At 41.0% G+C, this 16433-nt stretch overlaps 1 protein-coding gene across 4 annotated transcripts in view; it reads right to left on the reverse strand.

Annotated features, from left to right (window-relative positions):
• ZC3H14 (zinc finger CCCH-type containing 14) overlaps positions 1-16433 on the reverse strand; it is a 49096-nt gene that overhangs the window by 20736 nt on the left and 11927 nt on the right. For all 4 annotated transcript variants that reach the window (XM_045015109.1, XM_045015110.1, XM_045015112.1 and 1 more), the window contains exons 4-12: positions 12718-12758; positions 12138-12333; positions 11318-11741; positions 9862-10022; positions 9421-9521; positions 6890-7045; positions 3366-3440; positions 2754-2913; positions 15-238 (exon numbers count right to left, since the gene is read on the reverse strand). In XM_045015109.1, the coding sequence (XP_044871044.1) occupies positions 15-238; positions 2754-2913; positions 3366-3440; positions 6890-7045; positions 9421-9521; positions 9862-10022; positions 11318-11741; positions 12138-12333; positions 12718-12758 (1538 nt within the window). The remainder of the gene's footprint in view (positions 1-14; positions 239-2753; positions 2914-3365; positions 3441-6889; positions 7046-9420; positions 9522-9861; positions 10023-11317; positions 11742-12137; positions 12334-12717; positions 12759-16433) is intronic.

Consider the following 16433-nt stretch of genomic DNA (forward strand, 5'->3'; position numbering starts at 1 on the left):
CAAGGATAATTTACCATAAGGGCTCTCCAGCTGCCTGCTTATAACCTGCATCTGCTGTGCTTGAAAGCTTTTTAATCCCTTGTTTGCAGCTGCATTTTGGGTAACTGGCTTTACTCCTTCAGTTATACAGCTCTCCTCCTCTTCTTGATCAGATATGTACCCTGGTGGACTGGGCACACCATCCAGTGTCACAATGAATTTGGGACTAGCAGGCTTTTCTGGTTGTGCAAGCTGCTCTCTAAAAAACAGAAGAAAAGACAAGGTAAAAATCACAGGGAACTGAACTCTTAAGAAATCGAAGTAAAGTCAGTTGTATTGATACCAACAGAGCTGTAAGAATGAGTCCAAAGAGCAAAGTACAAGGAGCATCTCACTATCCAGGATTTGGGGGGGGGGGGGGGGAGGTTTGGCCAACAACAATCACCCTCTTCAAATATCAACATTCCTTATTGCATCACTGACACACCAAAAAAACAGGAATCTACACCTACAGAGAGTAGTAAATTTCAACAGGTAGATTTTACAGCCTGTACACACTGGCTCAAAATGACAAATTCAGAGACTCCTTGATAGGTGCAAAGTTATTAAAGGAACACAGGTAAGCCGTTTAAAATAAGTCAACTTTGAGGCATAAAAGTGAGCAAAATGCCAGTCAGAATCCTTGGAAGAAGCTATTTCATATACAATATACATGCATATACCCCCTCAGACACACAGTGAAAGATACATGTTGAAGTCTGAAAAGAGTAGGTGAGCTTGAGTTTAGGATGGCTGCATTACTTCCAAGTGGCAAAGGTAAAAGTGAATTATGCAGCCATCCCAAACAAGTGCTAACAAAGCCTTTATCTCTCACCACACCATCATGTATTCTTTATATGCTACATAGTTAGAAGGGGGAACGAAGCAACTGAAATTGAATGCATGTCTATAAAGGGCCTAAAATGTTTTTTTAATATATTAAAAACATTACAAATGTAAGGCTCAATATATTAAGACCTTTTAGGGCTAGATGTCAGAGCAGGGTCCTATTGGATGGGAGGACTCACCTCTTTTCAAAGGTATAAAGCTCCAGTTTCCAGCCCTGCAGCATCATGAGATACTGGATGCTAAATATGTCTAGTACAGGACTGAATCATGACCATCCATGACCTTGAGTAACTGTAATTTTGGTGACAAAATTTCACTTTTGGAGAGCAAAAAGGGAAACACTTCTCTGGCAGGCTGCCTTTTTTTAAAGAGAAACTGCTCAGGGGGTTGGAATGTTAGCAGATCCCTGAAGAAAGGAACTAGAAGGCTAAGGGCCAGTGAAGTGATGAAATGCCATCCATCACACGGCATCACATCCACTCCTGCAGTTTGTATATAAACAGGTAAAACATTCACATACCCCAAAACCGGAGCTGCTCTTTACTAGGATGAACTAAAAGGAGCGCTGTCCACTGGGCACTGATTTCTGCAGACCCAGTGAACTCAACATAGACCATTCTCAACAGCTATGAGTCCCGCGCTTCCCTTAGCTAAATGCCTTATAGGAAAACTCCCATAAAACAGGGCTCTCACACACCATTTACCTACTTAATAGCTGTTTGCTGGCTTCTGAGTATGGAGGCTCCAGTTAGGTCAGCTCAGTTTTACACCCACACTCCCAGGCAAACCCAATCAGGAATACATTCACTTAAATACCTTAAATACCATCTTCTTCTTCTACCATCTAAAATTAACATTAACCTTGCTGTTTGCCTCTGTCCTCTACACACCTATGGTTCAAAATGATAGGTGGGTAGAGGACATCAGTACTACAAAGAGCTTGTAGTCTGCTGGGTAAGGCTACGTTTCTGTCACGGAGGTCATGGGAATCATGGAATTCATGATTTCCAGAGACCTCCGTGACATTCTCTGCTTCAGCCCCAGGGGCTGTGGGACTCTGAAGCTGGCAGCCAGCAGAGCCCCCCTGCAAGGTTCCAGCGACAGGTGACAGACTCCCGAGGGGGCTCTCCTCAGGGTTGCAGCAACGGGTGACAGCCTCGCAAGGAGGGGGACACCTCAGCCAAGCAGTTGGGGTACTCTTTGGAAAATATGGTCACCTGCCGCTTCCAGCTGCTGTGGGCAGAGGGGGAACCCCACAGCTCCCGGCCACGACGGTGGTGGGGGAAACTATGGAGCCGCAGCAGCAAAAGTCACAGACAGGTCACGGTTTCCGTGAATTTTTGTTTATTGCCTGTGACCTGTCTGTGACTTTTACTAAAAATAACCATCACAAAATCTTAGTCTTACTGCTGGGCTAAGAATAAATATAACGAGTAAAAAAGTTAATCAAAATTAAAACTCCTTAACAAAACCCCATGCAAACTATTGCTTAGATTTCAGCAAGATGTAACAGCTGTAATAAAAATTACAATACAAGTGGGCCACTCTCTGATACCTGCAAGCCATCCAATTCCTTTTTCCATTTTCCTGGTAAATGAAAAAATTGCTCTAATCACAACCAAGCCTGGGACACATTTTCAGTTTAAAAGAAAGGAGTGTCAGGATTTCTGAGTTTTGGCTGGGCTGTAGGCTCTTTTGTCCATGTTTTCATCAGTCTTGATTGGGCTTCTGCAGCACGGAAACCAAGAAATGTATTGGATTTGTTCTTGTAACCTGTTACATTTAAATAAACATTCTAACCAATTACAAGATACATTACAGTAACAAGACTTGGCATATATTTGGTCCTGTTACTTGTTTAAATGAAGAAAGGACTGACTTTTTACCTTGTCTGTATAAGACGTCCTGAAAGAGCCCGCATTGCCTCTGCAGCCTTCTTTCCCAATTCCTGGTTCTGTGTCACTACTATTTCCTCTGATAGCTTTGGCTTTTTCAGAATAAATGATCTAGTATCAGTGTGGACCAGAGACTCCATGTCATAATAATCTGAGTCACAGAAAAAATGGATCGAAGTTGGAATAAAAGACTCACTGTATTGCACTTTAGTATGCAGTCATGTTTTTGAATAATAATTTCAAAGAGACCAACCAACTAGCATTTTGTTTTCAATTCTCTGTACTAGTTTTTAAACAGAAAATGAGTGTACTTTCTTCATTATGCACCAACTCTGATTATATCAGCTGAAGGTGTAGCAGCATATGGCCTGATCCCTAGGAGTTTGTTATTGGGCTGGCTCTGCTGCAGCTGCTGGATCTATACACCAATATCTCATTTTTGGCACCTACTGATGGAAAGATTTTACTTGACGTGTAAAAACTAGAGGACATTACAAATATAACTAATTTAAAGGGAAGTGCTATTTTAAACCTAAAATACAATGGCCTCTTTGGTCAAACTATCACATTTTCAAAAAGAAAAAAAGAAAAGCCATCGTTAACCTTGAGTCATTTGCAAAGTTTCTTCAACTAACGGTTCAGTCTGGAGTCGGGAAAAGAGCTGCATTTGTTGAGTTCCTAAAGAAAATATGGATTAGAAGCACATTTTACTGCATGTCAAAATTAAAAGAGAACCCAACTGCTAACTCTCCTTTCTTTCTGATCTTAAAAAAAAATCAAAACGAACAGGAAGAAATTTTCATTTCTGTGTTTTTATTTCTCCATCTCAAATGTTCCAAAACATATAGCAATAAAACATTTCCTCCAGCAAGACAGGATCACACCAAAATCCAGCTGTTTATCCAGCATGGATTATGTTTGTGGATGCAGAGTCTTCTGGGAGAAACAGTACTATAAAGATCAGTTCTGCTTACACCTTTGTCCCTTATTTTTACAGGGATTGTCTATATTTTGAGTAGTACAGCAGGTATCCCCATTTCCAGCTGCCTCCTCTCAGGCACACTCAAATGCAAAGAACTAATTAAAACAAAGGCTACTTTATGCTTTAAAGCTGCTAGACAAATGAGGTTAGAACATTCTTCTGCATTAGATTTATTGTTAACGTTTGGAAAAATTAGCACACGTCTACACTTAAAATGCTACATCTGTGCACTTGCGCTGCTATAGCGCTTCAGTGGAGACACTGGTATGCTGACGGGAGGGTCTCTCCTGTCAGCATAGGTCAGTGGTCCTCAACCTTTTCAGCTGGCGCCCGCCAGCTAAAAGAGCACGGCGGCGGCAGAGCACCCGCCGAAATGCCGCGGCGGGGACGCCTCTCGATGACATCACTTGTCGACGGCAAGCAGCATCAGCGAGAGGCGTCCCCGCCGAAATTCGGGAGCAACGCCTCTCGATGACGTCACTTGTCGGAGACAAGCGTCATCATCGAGAGGCGTCCCTGCCCCGGCATTTCGGCGGGTGCTCTCCCAGGGGCCAGGATGCGGGCACATTAAGATGCCCCCGCGGGCACCATGGCACCCGCAGGCACCGCATTGGGGACCACTGGCATAGGTAGTCCACATCCCCGAGAAGTGGCAGCTAGGTCAACGGAAGAATTCTTCTGACAACCTAGTGCTGTATACACAGGGAGATAGGTTGGTATAGCTACATCTCTCAAGAGTGTGGATTTGTCACACCTCTGAGAGATGTAGATATACTGATGTAAGTAACTAGTGTAAACCGGCCCTTACAATAGGTTGATAGTGTTCCTAAGCAGTCATTTCCATTTAAAACCCCCAACATTTAGTTTATAAACACTAAACCATCTCATATACGGATACAGGAAAAGTTTTCCTATACATTATAAATTAACTATTCAAACTCATTCCTATTCTGAAGTAAATGCTATAGACTAACGTGGCTAGATAAAAAAAATAAAAACAAAAACAAGGGATTGAAAAAATGATTAATTTTAACAGGAAATTGTTACCCCCAGACAATGATGTTGAGCCAACCTGACAACGATCCCACTCAAATCCATTTTATCCTTTAATTTAATCTAGCTATTTGGTGTGCTTTATTCATGCTGTTTCTACATTACCTTAATTTTTTTTAAAAGCCAAGACTTCCTCCCTGAACATTTCACACTGGGACACACTCCGTTTCTCCAGTGTCACACACATGATCAGGTTTGTTTATAGCAAAGATGCACAGAAAATAGTGGGCTATGTGGGTTCCTCAAAAAAGTTTATGTTGTAGTAGCACGTGGTTAAGACCCCAATCCTGCAAACACTCACAGGGACCACTCACAGCAGAAAAGTTAAGCTCATGTTTGTTTGCAGGATCAGTGGCTAACTGAGCAAAAAGAATTAACATTAAGCAATAATAAATGTTCAGTGAACTCCACTTTGGTTGGCATAATATTGGGAAAATCCCTTTAAGTTTGGAGTGTACATGCAATTCCATTGGGTCACTGGTGAAGATGCATATCTACCCAAAAGCAGAATGCCATATTTAGAATCCCCAGGAGACAGAGATCCCCTGTCAACTTGAAATCTGGTCATTTTCACAACATGAAAACAACTGAATGTCCTACACCCAAGTCTCCCTGAAAACTTTTTTCTTTAAATGTTTTTCTCTCCTCAGTTGCTATATGAAAGACACAAAAACAGTAGGCACAACAGACTTACTATATATACAGAGGAGAAACAATGAAACTAGCTATAAGAAAAAAAGCTCTCAAATGCACAAAGTAAACACTGACAAAGAGAGAAAAACAATTTGTTTCCTTTAATCTCTATCAAATAATATAATCTTAGGTGTTTTTCTAGCAACAGCAAGTAACAAAGTTTCAGTGTGATTATTAAATTGTTGTTGCTCCTTTAACACAACTGAAATTTATTGGATTTTTTTAAACTATTTTCATCTCAATTTTTTCTTAATTTTGAATTGATGCTAATATTATGAAATACAGATTTTAGAAAAAGAAGGGGGAAGAAAGATGTTTACTAGTAGATATTTATATTCAACTCATTTGGTTCAAAGACATAAGACCACATGTTGTTCAAGACCAGGGATCGACAACCTCTGGCACACGGCTTGCCAGGGTAAGCACCCTGGCAGGCTGGGCCTGTTTGTTTACCTGCCGCATCCGCAGGTTTGGCCGACTGCAGCTCCCACTGGCCGCGGTTCATCACCCCAGGCCAATGGGGGCTGCAGGAAGCAGCGGCCAGCAAATTCCTCGGCCCGCGCCGCTTCCCGAAGCCCCCATTGGCCTGTCAAAAATACTTTTTGCAACTTTTTGTCACATACAATAATAAGCAACAGCTGCATTTTGTTTATACATACGTCATCTTTATCTTATTTTTCTCACTTCTATTTAGACGTTAGTCTACATTCCTCATTATCGACACAAGGTCGCAACAACTTCTCACTCAGTTCTTTCCCACTCGCCTCACATAATCCTCGCTTCTACAAATCTCGCATAATTAGGGTTACAGCTAGCCTGACTCTTGCTCACAGAGGTGACTGTTTGCATTGAAATCCCCTTCAAATCCCTGTCAGTTCTTGCTCTACTTCCTCAATACTAAGGATGGGGAAATAGTAACCAAACATAATACATATGCAAATAAGTGCATCCTGATTGGCGGCAGCTCCATTATGTGAAATTATTCACTATAAACCAGAAGGATATACAAATCTTTGCTTCCTGCTTGGCTCATCACAGGTGATTATTACATATTACACTTTTGCTCCAGAAACCTCAATGGCTTTCAGCTCATTTCCAAGTATAACACAGGGGGTTTTGATCTATAAAGCCCTTTATGGTTTTGATTCTTGGCTTCTAAGAGAGTCCAACAGCTACAGAAGCAACTAACAAGCTGTGGCACCACTAGAAGGTGCTCAAATCTGCTTCTCCAGTGCATACTTTGTTGTCTTCTGGTGCACTTTTGGTGAAATTTCAGTTTTATATGCTACCATAATCACATGTGACCAAACAACTTGATAATCAGCCTGTAACAGGCGTCCATGTTTAAGTAAAGTAACTTTCCCACATATGGGTTTTTGAAAAGTAGTATCAGAATTACCTTGAATTCTTTCTAATGTCTGTTCCTTGGGTTCTTCTGCCTCAATCTGGGTGCTCACTCTGGAAGGTCGGCTCTGAATATGGATCACTTCTAATAGAGTTTCATCCTGAGCAATTCTTGTTCTGGGTGCAACTGGAACTGTCTGCTTCTGTGGAACTTTACATAAGTCAAACAGTTGAGCATGTTAAAAAAAACAACATAGTGGTACTATGTTTGCATTTAATCCCAAAACAATTTCATTCTCAACAATCTAAGTGTATAACTTTAAAAGCAGTCCAGAGACTGGCCTAGTGGCAGTTCCATGTGCTGCAATCTTAGGACGCCTGCTTTGTAAGATCAACTTCTGATCCCTCACACAAACTGCCGGTGCAGAGCCACAGCTGGCCTACAGTGGAACTACGATTGACACTGCAACCGCATTCACTCACCCAGCTTTCAGGGTCAGAAGAGTGTGGTAGTTAAATGGAGGGCAAATGCAAATTGGACTTTCTAGTGACTTTCAAAGCCATTTCTCTTCCTGCCTTCTGTCAGTATGACTATGCTATGGATACATTTGAATCAATCTGTGATAGCCAGGATGCTGAAGAATCCTACCCAAGATGCTTGGAAATAGTGTAGACTGTGACAGCAGCAGCATTTGATGACATCAGGATGGCAGTTTGACTTCCTTGCTTTGGTTTGGCTTTGACCGTGAGCTGGATGTAAAGAACTGTGGGATGATGGGATTGCTGTACTCTGGATGAATACCACATTGACAGTCCTGACCATTCTCTGGCTTGTACAGCATGAGGCACTGCGGAGTGCTGGATATATCATTCGGTTTCTTATACTCTTTTTTCATCCTTTGTGTTGTACATGAACTTATGCTACTTTCATTTTTTGTTTAAAATGTTTAAATAGGATATGAAGCATTTGCAAATTGTACTGTACCTGGAGCAATAGCACTAACAAACACTTGGAATGTTTTTAAAAAAATGCAAAAATAAAAATTTTTTACTGGCTCCTGTACCTTAGGGGTTTGGAATAGGAAGCTGAAATATGGTCTGGAGATAAGCCCAGAATTCAGAGAGGTGCTTTCTGCTGTCCCTACTTTGGCTGAGTTATAAGCCACAAAAAATGACTATTGTTGCAAGCACAGGACAGTTTTCACAACTTTTTTACGTTTCTGGCAATGTTCCATCTCCTACCATGTTACACTGTGCATCCTCTCAGGCCCACTGAGCCTCCTGCTGCATTTCAGGATACCCATAAGGAGCTCTAGTTCCTGCTGCTGTGTCTTTTTCTACTAAAATACCCTTTGACATAGTAAAGCTATGGGCTGGTGCAAGGAACCAAGAGTTCTAGTAGTACCAGCTCTTCCACTAACTTGTCTTAATAATTCTGTTCCCTAGCAGTAAAATGGGCATAGTACCATCTCCCTAATTTGCAAGGATGTTATAATAAGTTCACTGATGTTTGGGAAGCATTCAGACACCATAGTATGAATGCAGAAGAAAACTCCATAAAGAACTACAAAATTCTTTATTCATTGAAGAGTTTGCATGCTATGCAGTGAATGACATTGAATAATGAGGATTAAAATACATATTTAAAAGCTTTATTCATTGAGTACTCAATGAAGCAGGGGTCTTGTGGAAAAGTTAGTATGGGATCATCTTATTATAATGCACATGCCCAAAGGGCCATAATTAATGCTGCAGAGGCTACTTTAATTCAGGTATTTCCTAACTTGTGGATACTTCATTTGGCAACCTCAATAACGTTCTCTTAACACTTTATTTTTTTGTATGGAAGATATTTTACAAATAGCGAAGTGATTTACCAAATTCTTCTCCAAAACAATTCCAAGTTAATTTTCCATTACTGCCTCATTTTTGAAAAGGCTGGCAATCCTTGCCCCTTCTTCCATATTCTCGCACCAGCTCGCCCTGTATCCAAACTCACCTGTGCGCACAGAATAGTTTTCCTCATCCAATTTATGATGATCGTGAATCAGAAAATCTCATGCGCTTCCGACAGCTGTCCCCTTGATACTTTCTCCTTCCTCTTCTCTTCCTCTGTACGTCCGTAAGACATACAGTTTCTTAAGGAAGTTTCTATCTCAATGTCCATCCTATCACCGGACTCCATTCCTCACCCTTATCTCTACAGCGCCACTGCCAATAACTGCTTTTGCCAGTTCCCCAGCTCTTTAAAATTAATATTTGGGAAGTCTTCTGAAAATGTAAAGCACTATATTAAAATAACTTATGTTAGTGCTCAATAGTAAAATCTGGCGTTGTCCATACCCTTTTCAAAAACACTTTTCTTAGCTCTCGCAAATTTTAATTTGGATTTTTTTGTCTGGAAATAGCATGGAATCTGCTCCATGTGAGGAACCTTTGTTTCTCCTCATCCCCCTTGATCTCAGAGCACTCTTCAACACTCCAGACCAACCTTCAAATCTACCTTTCAGCACCCATGTAAGCAACTCCCTTGAAAGGACTTTAAAATAACATAGCTTTGCCAAGCATAAAAATAGCATGAATTACCTGTGGAATAGTTGGTTGTCTTTGTAACCGATTCCTGAGCTTCAGATATAGCTTTCAGTATTAAATTCTTATTGGCCTGTTTGGAGGGTGGTAGTGAAGGTCTGAGAGAGAGAGATAGAGAAATTAATTTTTCCTGCAGATATATGAATTCCAGTAGCCATTGTAAATCCAGTACTGTGATGTTTCACTTTCAACAAAATGTTAAAACATTGCATATTTAAATACAGTGTCGCTAGAAGACACAATCTGAAAATACACTTTAATTAACTAAATCTTTTTATAAGGTATTCTTCAACTCTAATGTTTTAAACCAGTTAGCTCACATACTATACTAAACCTTTAGTTAGCCGTGATTTATCCATCACCTCATTCCTTTTCCATAATCCCCTTTAATAGATTCATATTAAAAACCAGTACTGGACCGTAGAAATCTTCAAGTACCTTCTTTCAGGCTTTGCTGGTACAGACACACTGCTGGAGATACTTCCTATTCGTAACCCATAGTCTTCCTCCTCCTCCTCCTCCTCCCCATCATTACTGAACTTTTTCACTTTGACCACTGAGCTTATAACTGGCAATTTTCTCTTCCTGGAGCTTTCTTCCTGCAACCAACAATTCATTAATCAGATCCACATTAATATGCAAACAAACAAGACCCTGTTATTCCACCAATAAACAGATGATGGAGAGCTTCCACTTAAACACTGATCTAGGACACTGAGAAACACTTAATATCATGGCTGTATTGCATTGTGTGAAGAAAAAAAAAAGTGCTACAGAAAGAATGAGGTTTAGGATGTGACTCACAATCCCCTCGAAGGAATACCTAGACAGAACTCTGCTGCCAAGAGTATCATTTATATTGCTTATACTTTCCTATTTTCCCTATGCAGCAGCACTATCTTTGGATAAATACAGAGAGTGTTCACTAGCCAGACTGATGCGCCAAAGGATTTTAGTGACAGAAATCAACATCTTTGGTAAAGAGAGAAAAACCTTTCAAGCCATAAAAACTTGTCTAAGGCAAGGCTGAAGATGATGAAACTCCAAATTCTAGGGCTCTCTCCATAAATATCCCTCTATTTTTTTTAAATACAGGATTGTAATATTAATTTTTTTTTTAAACTGAGAAAGTAACAGCTCAAAGGGGTGTGTCTAATATACCCCAGGAAGGGAGGTGACTGATCTGCTGCTAACTCATGAGAGACTTTGGGCGAGAAACATCACTTCTCAAGACCCAAATAACCTGTCTATAAAATGAGAGGATGATGTTACCTGCATTTATAAAGCATTTTAGATTAAAATAATATGACACTCCTAGAATTATTAGCTTGCTACTGACAGGATCATTTTGACATCCACAGCAAGTGATGTAATAGCTATGACTTTTGAAACTAAGATTCATGGACCCTAAATACAAAGTTGTTTGGCACACTAAAAATACATAGAGATACATACACAAATAGGTAGATGGATATATTTCCTTCTTTGATCTTCAGTGTTGGTCTTTATTCCACACCTGGCAAACTGGAGATCTACAAAGAACTCATGCATGAACAGCTATTCCAAAAAATCTAGAGATTAAAATGATTATTCTTACCTACCATATGCCAACACTGCCAACGATGTTCTAATTCATTACTCCAAGTCAGTAAAGCACCAAACAGATGCCACATCACCAAGTTAGTCAGCAATTTGTGAAGGTTTTGGGGTTGTTGTTTTTTAAGCACACTGGTTTTTGGCCAGTGGACTAAAGTGATGAAATCCTGGCCCAACTTACATCAAAATTCCCATTGACTTCACTGGGGCCAGGATGCCCTCCTAGGTGTCATCCAAGGTGACTTGGCTTTGTTGAGCATGTGTCAAATACAGACATAGTTTAGATCTGCATACTAACCTCACTGCTTATTTTATCAGCACTCAGTTTGGAGGTGGGCCTGTAACTCTCTGCTAAGCTGCCAAATGCTTCTGGATCACATAGCGGGATTGTTTCCAAAGACCTGCAGCTTTCCATGTCCAACTGCCTACCACCCTGTAGACTGCCTTGCTGCGGCAATCTTTGTAAGTGTATATGGCTGTCCGTGCTTCTGCTAGCTGGTGGTCTGTAGATTTCAGCAGTAGGACGGGAAGATCCATAAGTTACAGTTACAACAGCTTTCTTCCGAGACAACAATGGATTCTCCTGCACAAAATTTAGGTCTTCATCAATGAGATCATCTGGTTCAGGTTTAATGTCAATCACAGCTTCAGAAGGTGACAACTCTCTTAGAGGCTTGACCGTTGACATTAAGCGGGATGCAGATCCATCTTCATAAGACTGCCTGGAGAAAGAAGAGGTTACAAAGTCTTAACTAACTGCCAGATAAGAATCCCTAAAAAACAAAATTTAGAAGAACGCTTTAAATATAAGCAGAAATAAAAAACAAGATTTTACTCTTTTAAAAAATCTGGCAGACTTGACATCTACTTTTCATTTTAGGTTAGTTAGTTAAGATAAGAACATTTATTGCATAAAGAAGCATGAAGTAAACTTTCCAGGTATAATATTTATTTTATGCAACACACAGTAGCAACCCTTTTCTGAGTGAGACTGGAAAAGCCTCCATTCTCCTGTTCTGGTCTCGTTAGCTAGTTAATCCCTACTGCTCTTCCAAACAATTTCAGTGATGTATCCCCGGAAATCTGAGCTCTTGCCAATAAGCAGGTAGAAGCCTTACCGGGCAGCAGCAGCTCTCTGCTCTTGTGAGCTGGTTGAAACTCTGGAATCGTTTCTTTCAGCCCGAGTGCTGGAGACTGCAAGAGGTGGTAGGATTTCCTCACGCCGTCTTTCATCACTCCCACATGAACTGCTTTTGCTGGAAGGCAAGTTGCTCTCAAAGATGTTAGAGTCTGAAGACTTTAGGCTAGTAGGTTCTGTGAAGACAGGTGCACTTCACCTTTACATCAAAGTTCATTGACTTAGCTTATGTAAATCAATTATACAGCAAGGGCAGCCTTAAAGCCACAAGCTAATGAACAATTGGCCTCTATAGAAATCCTCAGAAGCAAACCCACTAGACTGAAAAAGCAGCAAGACCTGCTTTAAAAGGTCATATTTACTTCATCCCAAGAGCAACATACATGACAAGTTTCTTAATAGCCAGAAGCCACAGACATCATATACATTAAATATTAATGATACAGCCAATTAAGAACTTTTAAAAAACTGGCAAAATATATACACGAGTATAAGAAAATACTGTACTGATATCTGCTTCCAAAGCTAAGCTATTGCTTTCTTGGACAAACTTTACTTACCAGTAGTTACAGACCGAAGTTTATCTAACACACCATGTAGCCTGAAAAAAAGAGAGAGATGAGGAGATAAGTAATTTAAATTCTTTCAGAACAGTAGCCATTCAAAAATCAGCAAGATTTATAAGTTTTATTTTTCATGTCAACAGGCCACTCATTTGAGTGAGCCTGCTTTCCACTTAAACAATCATCCCTTTGTACATCCAACCCCAGAATCAATCAATCGATCAATTAAGATCTGCACAGTCCCAGACTCCACCAATCAGTTTTGTACACACACATAAAACACTCTCCTCTGTGCACTTGACTGATGCAAGATCCACTTCCCTAGCAAATGTTGCATACGGACACAATGTCTTTAAAGAGAGAGCAGTCAAGAAACACTGCCAAGGAAAAATTTCAGCTAGAGCCCAAATTCAAAGGCTTCCTATTAAAAATGTATCTAGTAAAACCAACAAAGAAAACTACAAGGGAATAAAACAATCCTGTGTAAAATTTCAAACTGACTGGACACCTGCCTTCAGAGAAAAACAGAAATGCATGCCCCATTTTTAGCCCATTTTAGAATTCAACCCTACCTACTCAGTTGCAACTAGACATCTTCATAATTTAGGAGCCTAAGAGAGTTATGTGCCCAAATTCCATTGAAAGACTGAGTAACACTTTTGCATTAAGGAAGCCTTTGTGATCCCTCTTGCGTGCATTCTCACTAGAACACTCCCAAAACAGCGTCCGCTGAGCTCTGCTGATGTGATCATCATGGATCAACTTTCACATTCACGGCCTGACTACACTTAAAATGCTACAGCAGCACAGCGGCACCACTACAGTGCTTCAGTGCAGATACTACATATGCTGACGGGACGCATTCTCCTGTTGGTGTAGGTAATCCACCTCCCTGCGAAGTGGTAGCTATGTCAAGGGAAGAATTCTTCCATTGACCTAGCACTGTCTATTCTGAGATTTAGGTTGGTTTAATTATGCCACTCTGAGGGGTTGATTTTTCACAATCCTGACTGATGCAGTTAAACCGAACTCATTTTCTAATGTACAGCAGGCCTCACCCCTGTCAGAAAAGGGCTGACAAACCTTTAAACTGGGCCACAGCTCTGTCACGGCAGTGCTGTGAAACTTTTTATAGCAGAATCAGAATTATACACTAGAGCAGGGGTTGGCAACCTATGGCACATGTGCCAAAGGCGGCACACAAGCTGATTTTCAGTGGCACTCACACTGCCCAGGTCCTGGCCACCGGTCTGGGGGGCTCTGCATTTTAATTTAATTTTAAATGAAGCTTCTTAAACATTTTAAAAACCTTATTTACTTTATATACAACAGTAGTTTAGTTCTATATTATAGACTTATAGAAAGATCTCTTCTAAAAACGTTAAAATGTATTACTGGCATACAAAACCTTAAATTAGAGTGAATAAATGAAGACTCGGCACACTACTTCTGAAAAGGTTGCTCACCCCTGCACTAGAGGTATACATTATACCTGGGAATGCCCTGCAAAGGATTGGTATTGAAATCTAAGGGAAATCCATTTTGGTGAGAACAAAGACTGGAAGCATAAGAACAATGTTTAAAATTTTAGGTTTCCTGGATTTACCATTTTAATTTTCCCCATCATATTTCTAGATTGTTATCGGATACATTTCATTTAGTCTTCACATTTTCAGTTATTTTTAACCACAATGTATTTCAATATTTGATAAAATATTTGCTGTGAAGTAAATTTATATTCACAAACAGATCCAGAAACCTGAGTTGCCTGATTAAGTTACAGTACTCTCATTCCTTTAATAATTTAGAGGGCATTGTCAAAATTAAACTAAGTACATCTAAAAATTCATGTATCTTGATATATTGTCCTACACCGAAGAATAATTTCTCTTCGTACTTCAAATTCTCTCTCCTCACCTCATTATTAGTCTTATGAGTAAATGATTTAATTTATTCAACTTCAAAGTATTAAAAATGTTCTCTGTCATATTTAATAATACATTATGGGATACAGTCTAGCTAAAATATGCTATAAAGAACAAGTTCCAGTAGTGGAACTAACCTCCACATTCGATAGTATCTATTTTGTTTTCTAACTGATTCATGTAGCCACTGGATGCAGGATACACAGATGTGTGACTGATAAAATGACAAAAAACAAACAAACCCACAGACAAACTGTTCAGTCATGCCACAATAGGGAATAAATGACCATGTACAAATGTGTATACTTTTCAAAGAACAATAAATTGCATGCGCTTTTCTTCTGTTTCTGACAGGGGCCCAGAGGCAACATATAACTGTTGAGGGCACAATTTAAAGACTGTGGGCACATGACTGACCCACATGTTGCCTCTGGGTGCAGAAACCTTCCATCCCACATCCCTGGGACAGGGCAGCCAATCCCGTCAGCTCCTGGAGGGCTGGGGTCGCAGGATTGGGGAGCACATGCATCTGGGGCCCAGCACCAGCCCCGAGGAAGAGAGGACGGAAAGTCACAGCAACAAAGTTTCTCTAAAGAGCTCCCCAGGCAATGTCCCTATCTTGGGCTGAGCACACGGAACCTACTCCTGGTGCCTTCCCCAGCGAACCGGTGCCCGGCCTGGGGCTGTCGCATTCTCCCCACCCCACCAAGCTAACCTGCCTTGTGGGCCCCCTGCCTCCACCTCCCCAGCTGGACTCTCACAGGTAGCCACTGCACTGCACAGAGGAAGCGACCCATAGTAGCCACCCTCATCCAGCAGGAGAAGCAGCACCTGTCTCATCCCCTCCACTCACCCGCTGGGCCTGCTGCCGGGGAGAATGGCCAAGCGAGCTGGAAATGTGCCAGGGGAGGCGGGAGGAGAGAAGAAGGTGCAGCATGAGAAGGACAGAGCTCCCCTTCCTGCAGCAGGCCGAGCAAAGCCCCAAAGAGGCAGCTCGATGCTCACAAAAATTTGGGTGGGGTATGTGGCCCCCCCACACCTAACCTCTGAACCTGCCTAAAATAAATGAAAAGCAATCTCACAGTATGTCCTGTAAAGGGACACTGTCGTGTTGAGATCTAGTCAATTAAAAATGATAAACTAGTTCTAGGTACTACACCTGCCATAAATCCAGTGTCTCTGTTCAGTCCATGATTTTTAGTGTGTAGCAAAGTCATGAATTTAAGCTCCCAGAGTCATCTTTTGAAAGCACTGTGAAACTTTCCTTTGAGCATGAGGACTGATAGGTCTGATATAGAGTGACCGCTTTGTGAAAAGTGTTCACCCACAGGTGATTGATAGGGTGTTTTTTGTCTTTTATCATTTTTCTGTGAGAGTTCATTCGAGAGCATAGTGATTGTTTGGTTTCACCCACATAGTTGTTATTGGGGCATTTAGTGCACTGGATGAGGTACACCACGTTGTGATAGGCATGTGTAGGACCCATGGATCTTGAAAGGTGTGTTGTGGGGGGTGTTGATCATTGCAGCAGTGGAGATATGTCAGCAGGCTTCACATCTGTTGCTCTGGCAGGGTCTGGTGCTGCTTTAAGTTGGTGCGTTTTGGTCTGTGGGGAGCTTGCTTTTGATTAGGAGCTTAGAGAGGTTGGGAGATTGTTTGAAGGTCAGAAGAGGGAGTTCTGGAAAGATTTCTTTCAAGATGAAGTCCCTATCGAGTATGGGTTTTAGTTGTTTCACAATACTTGTGTGGGTTGGTAGGTGATAACTAGGGATATGCAGTCTCTCAGGG

This window comes from Mauremys mutica, chromosome 4, assembly GCF_020497125.1.
Source record: "Mauremys mutica isolate MM-2020 ecotype Southern chromosome 4, ASM2049712v1, whole genome shotgun sequence".
NCBI classification, from domain to species: Eukaryota; Metazoa; Chordata; order Testudines; family Geoemydidae; genus Mauremys; species Mauremys mutica.